Below are 6000 nucleotides of genomic sequence, written 5' to 3'. Positions count from 1 at the left end.
GACAGAGAGAGAGAAGTGAGGGGGGCTACGGAGATGGCTTACTAGCAAAGATATCAGCTCTTAAAATAGACTAAATGGTTGGATGGGCGGCAGGAGTTATGTCAAGGGCATCTTCTCATCAGCATATAGTCACTGCAACCCAAGTGTTTGACCCTAGAAAGCCCTCCCTTTAGGTTTTTGTTTCCTTGGCCTCTTAGTCCTCTAAACTCAATACTCAATTTAGTAGGTAGTCCCGCTTCATGTTAATGTAAAGTCGAGCCTATGTAGACTCGTTCCTATATTCGGAACCGAACGCCGTCAGGTATGCCCTAGTCACTCACATATCTCTCAACGAGGACAAGGAATGCCAGCAGACCGACATTGGCATGGCTTGGATTGTTTTGCATTCTGTTGACACAACCTTATCCTAGCCCCTAGCGCGAGACGTCAAACACCCTTGCTTTCACCCAAATTACCCCAGGTTCCTGTCTCAATAGTCGTAAAAGCCCTTCCCACTCTTCTTGCCCAGCCAGCCGGCATCAACCATCTTGCGCAGCAGCACGCTGGGCCGGTACTTTGAGTCGCCGGTCTCTTCGTAGAGGACCTTCATAATGGCGAGACATGTGTCCAGGCCAATGAAATCTGCGAGCTGCAGCGGGCCCATCGGCACGTTGGTGCCGTTCTTCATGATGGAGTCGATAGATTCCTTGTCGCCCACGCCTGTCTCCAAACAGATGATGGCCTCATTGATGTAGGGCATGAGGATGCGGTTGGCGAGGAACCCGGGAGAGTCCGCGGAGACTGACGTGATTTTGCCCATGGCCTTACAGAAAGCAACAGCCTTGTCGAGCGTCTCCTGGCTAGTCTGGAGGCCGCTAATAATTTCCACGCCCTTCTGGACGGGGACGGGGTTCATGAAGTGGGTTGAGACGACTCGCGAGCTTGCAGAGGTGTCTGTGGGGTCCTTGGTCGTCGAGGCCGCGATGCGGGTGATGGAGATGGACGACGTGTTAGTGGCCAGGATGGCATGCTTTGGGCAGATTTCGGCGAGTTTGGCAAAGATCTCGAACTTGAGGTTGGGGATCTCGGGAACGGCCTCAATCACAAAGTCCACATCCGACAGCGCATCGATGGAAGTGTTCGGAGAGATGAGCGACCGGGCCTGGTCGGCCTGTTCCTGAGTGATCCTGGACTTGGAAACATCTTTTGCGAGAAGCTTCTCTGTCGAGTCGTCAGTCGGCGGTGACGGGGTTGAGCTACTCCGTGAACTCACCAGCAAACGAAATACCCTTGTCGAGGGCCGCCTTGTTGGCGTCGATCAATGTCACTGGAACCTGTGCTCTCTGCGCCGCAACAAGAGCGATGCCGAGTCCCTGGCGTCAACTGGTTAGCTTCTCGGATATGACTTTCACGTGCGAACTGCAAGCTCTCTCACCATCTGCCCAGCACCGATGACACCCAATCGCTTTACCCCTCCCGTAGCGGAAGCCACCGCGGAAGTAGAGCTAAAGGCGCGAAGCTGACCGGGGAGCTTCGTGACCGCCCGGACGCGAGCAATCGCAGTCGTCATGGCTGTCGAGATGAGCAAGACGTCAGAGTACAGGTGTTAATGAAGTGTGGGCAACGCCTGATGTGGCCTCTTCAGCTTGATTGAGCAAACAGCTGGTAGCTCGTGCAGGCAATACAGTGTATCGCAAACTGTTAGGACAAGCAAAGGCGTTCCGAATGTTTGTTTTGAAGGATTGGGAGAGCTGCCAAGCGGATGTCCGTGGACAGATGTCGTTCCTTGTCCAAGGCCGTGATGATGGTCCATGCCGAGGTTAGCCGCGGTCGTTGACGTACCCATAATGCCCTGTTATCTTATCAAACCTTGGGTCGTATCTTATCAAAGACACACTGAGGTGGGTTTTCAATTAAGGTAGCGCCCCCCATCGACGCGCTTACCCGCGTCGAACGCGTCGCTTGCTTAGCCCGGTCCCCCGTCCCCTTCGAGTATTTTCTGCCACTGCCGGTTGTGGTGTGCAGATGGAGACAACATTGCAGTTCAATTGCAACCTGTCATCGTCCCGAGCCCTCCAAAGCCAGCAAAAATGGAGATGCCGGACGGGACAACGGACATTGTCCATCCCGAAGTTCGCGCCCATATCAACAGTCTCGTATCCGCGGTGAGTATTGGCGACCTGGCGCACCGTCATGCGCTTCCTCTCGTTTGGCTACTGATCTGCGAAACAGCTCGGTGGCACAAGTGCCGACGACGATGGCCGATACAAGCTCGGTGACGACGCCCTTGAGGTCCTTCGCGATTTGAAGAAATGGATCCGATTCTACGACGAGAAGACAAACCGCATGGACGTTGCACGATGCATCGCGGACGCCAACCTCGTCGAGGGCGACCTCCTTCACATCCTAGCAAGCTGGCCCGAGAACGACACAAACAACAAGTTCAAGGCCCGCGTCGCCCTCGCCTGTTTCGAAATCATGGTGCCCCTTACCTGGCCCATGGAGCGAGAGGCCGAGCGGATGACGGTCAACCATCACCGCCACATGCCTGTCCTCGAGCTCGCGCAAGTAGGCTACAAGCGGGCCATCATCAACTTCGACAGTGCTCAGATCCTCAACACGGCCGTCCGAGCTGCCCTGCCGTCGATGGCAATTGCGATTGGCGACCGTACTCCTCGAGACCAAGGCGTCATCAAGCTTGTGCTATTTTTCCTCCGCAACATAGCCATGATCACACCTTCCCCGGGTATTCAGTACGACGGCGACGAGACGCAGATATCCCGATCGACGACGATCGATGCATTCTCTTTCCAGGACATCTTTGCGGTGTTGCTGATGATCGCCTCCAATATGGGAGAAGACTTCCGCACCGAAGACGTAATTCTCATGGAAGTCATATATCACCTGGTTAAGCGGGTCGACATCAAGCAGTTGTTCATGGACGAACGGCAATTGAATAAATCAAAGGCCCAAGAACTATCTTCTATGATGAGCAAAGAGGCCGCGATGCGAAATGCGTACAACCGCAAGGGGCCAACACGTCACAATCGTTTCGGCACCATGGTGTGGATGCAGCGCGACGACGGAAGGGTGTCGACCATCACCGGCCAGGACGCGCTCGCGGACAGTGCTACACGACAGAAGAAGCTTGATGAGTCAAAGACGTTCAAGCCACCACGCAGGTCGAGGAAGGAAGAATTGGAATCCAAGGACCTCGGCGCCCCTGTCAAGCTCAATGCGAGAGCCAATGACCAGCTCCGGAATTTCGTCGAAGACTTTCTCGATGCGGGCTTCAACCCTCTGTTCGAGCATGTCCGCAAATCACTGGACCGAGAAGCCTCACACGTTCTGTCTTATCATCGGAGACAGTTTATGTACCTCGTCGCCTGGTTCTTGGAGGCAGAACGGATTCGAAGAAACTCTAAACGAGAATCCAAGACGCCTGGCACGGCCGAAGAGGTTAGCAGCTTCAACATCGTGGCCGGCGTGTTGAACCAGCCAATGTTCGTCACTCTCACGAAGACGATGCACGATTCTTGGGAACACAAGGACTGGCCCACCCTGACGGCCGCGATGCGCTGCTTTACTCAAATCCTACTCACCGTCCAAGAGATGACGGAGTCTGGTCACGAGGACGACCAGGAGATTGCGGAAAACACCTTGAGCCGTCTTTTCTACGAGGATTCTACGCACGACCTGATCGCCAATGTCGTCAGGCAATACAAGGAGCAGGGCTTCGAGTATCTTGACAGCGCCACAGAGCTGACACATCACTTTCTGCGAATTCTGGAGGCGTACTCGAAGCAAAACGTCGACATGCAAGTTCGGTCTCGCAAGCGGACCCGACGGAAGAAGAAAGCCGCTGCTCAAGATTCCACAGGTGTGGATACCCTCGACGAAGACAATGACGATTCTGCAAACGACGAAGCCAACGCCGAGAAGACTTCCAAGGAACGCAAGTTCGACTTCCACCGATTTGCATCACGATTCACGCCCCAGGGAGTCGTCGACACCTTTGTCGCCTTTACCAAGTTCTACCGGGACCTTGACGACTCGCAGCTCAAACGTGCACATCGTTATTTCTATCGTGTTGCTTTCAAGCAAGAAATGAGCGTGATGCTATTCCGGGTCGACATCGTACACCTCCTCTATAGTATGATCAAGGGGCCGGAGCCTTTGGACAAGAGCTCTACGATGTACAAGGAATGGGAAGAGCTCTCGAAGCAAATTCTCAGGAGATGCATGCGCAAGATTGAGCAACGACCCGAGCTTATAATCGAGCTGCTGTTCTCCAAGATAAACAGCACCGTCTTCTTTCTGGAGTATGGCTATGAGAAACAGACAGTCTCGACATCACATGCCCGGCCTGCGGCAGAACTCGAGTTTAAGCATACCGAAGAACGCGATCGGCAAATCGCGATTGTCGTCGGAGCCCTTCTTGACAAGAACCAGGCGGATCACATTGCTTGGGTCAAGTCCATGCTCGAGTCTGTGGAGAGCGAGCGGCGTGCTTGGGCGGCAGCAAACGAAGTTATACCGTCTGTGGAGCGCACCGAGACTGCCGAAGATGCGCCAACTGACGAGACGGCCAATCTTCCCCCTCCATTCAGTAAGTTCAATTTTCGAAGCCTTCGCATGGAGCCAGGCAGCTAACTTTTCGAAGCCGTACGACCGGATAGTGATGCCCGTAGAACTGCCTTGTTCAAGAATGCTCACCTACGCCTTTTCATGAAGCTTGTGGGTTTCGAACGGCTTGCTCCCACTCTTGAGGAGACTCCACAGTCCTTGTGGATCCTGCCTGCTCAGGTGACTGCAGAAGATCTACACGAGAGCCTGGGCTTCATCAACAAAGCCGAGTTCGACCCGCCTGTCTTCGAGGACGGTCGCGGTGCCGAGGATCAGCTTCGGCGAAAGAAAGTTGCCCGAAAGCGAGTCGAATATGACGACGATGAGGATGAAGACCTCGATGACGGCTTCATCTTTGATCCCTTGGGACCTACCGCCCACAAAGCCATCGACGAGCCTGCATCCAAGAAGACGAAGCGAAGGCGTCGCAGAAAGGGAAGTGAAGAAGGAGAAGAGCCGAACGATTCAGAGTTGGAAGAGAAGGCCAAGAAGCGTAGGGAACGCGAAAGGGAAAAGGCGAGGAAGGTCAAGAGCCAGGCGTACGTTCACGCCAGTGACGACGAGACGGACGAGGAGTACGATCGCGAGTTCTTCCTTCGAGAGGAGGCTCAGCGTTTGCGTTTGGCTCGTATCGTGGAAAAGGTCACTCTGTCGGAGACCACCAAAAGGCCGCTTGTAGACCTTGATGACAACGATGACGATCTGCTTGACTTGACGAGGGCCACCCAGTCGACTCGAGAGAGTGCCGATGTAGACATGGATGGTGGAAGCGAGGCGGAGCAGGATGGTAACAACCGCACGCCTTTGACATCGAGCCCGTCTTCCTCGCAGGGTACGATGACGAACAAACGGAGACGGCTGTCTCCCGAAGAAGGTGGCCATGGGCAAAAGGAAGCAAGCGCCGACTCGGAAAATGACGAGGAGGACGCTCCGGTGACCGCGGCACGCTCGCGGCAGCGCACAAGGGGCGGATTCGTCATGGATAGCAGTGACGAAGAGTGAATGACGACAGGCTTCGGGCGTTTGGGATCTAATGAGGGTCGGATGGTTCTGGGATGCATAGCCTAGGAGAATATCTGGTCGATAATACCATTGTCTTTTATCGTTTTCAAATATAGCGTCCAAAGTTGATTGGCCTAGTGTCGGCCGGTTACCAGCCCGTTTCTTGATCTGTTATGCCCAACGAGAATGTTGACCGTCCAGGTTGGCGTAACGTCCTCTCAAGCGCTTGTTGCTTCCGGTTTGGCTTGGGCCGGTGGGTTACAGTAAGAGCGAGTGTGCATCCAGTTGCCTGGTAAAGTTGTGACCACATCGTTACTGACGAATGTTTCCAGACACTTTTTGACAAAGCTGATGCAGCATTCTGCACATCTATCATTGACCCGGTCGGGCAAC

At 54.2% G+C, this 6000-nt stretch overlaps 2 protein-coding genes across 2 annotated transcripts; one reads left to right on the top strand and one right to left on the bottom strand.

Annotated features, from left to right (window-relative positions):
* Positions 1 to 469: 469 nt before the first annotated feature.
* On the bottom strand, positions 470 to 1549 carry GLRG_03121 (3-hydroxyacyl-CoA dehydrogenase; the record flags this gene model as incomplete). Its single annotated transcript, XM_008093806.1, has 3 exons — positions 470 to 1200; positions 1253 to 1352; positions 1415 to 1549. 3 exons carry the CDS (start codon positions 1547 to 1549, stop codon positions 470 to 472), a joined length of 966 nt encoding a protein of 321 aa, XP_008091997.1.
* Positions 1550 to 2069: 520 nt separating this feature from the next.
* On the top strand, positions 2070 to 5607 carry GLRG_03120 (timeless protein; the record flags this gene model as incomplete). Its single annotated transcript, XM_008093805.1, has 3 exons — positions 2070 to 2144; positions 2212 to 4588; positions 4643 to 5607. 3 exons carry the CDS (start codon positions 2070 to 2072, stop codon positions 5605 to 5607), a joined length of 3417 nt encoding a protein of 1138 aa, XP_008091996.1.
* Between the last annotated feature and the right edge of the window lie 393 nt (positions 5608 to 6000).

This window comes from Colletotrichum graminicola, assembly GCF_000149035.1.
Source record: "Colletotrichum graminicola M1.001 genomic scaffold supercont1.9, whole genome shotgun sequence".
Lineage (NCBI taxonomy): Eukaryota > Fungi > Ascomycota > Sordariomycetes > Glomerellales > Glomerellaceae > Colletotrichum > Colletotrichum graminicola.
Note: the sequence above shows the minus strand (reverse complement) of the source record. Positions and strands in the feature narration are given on the sequence as shown.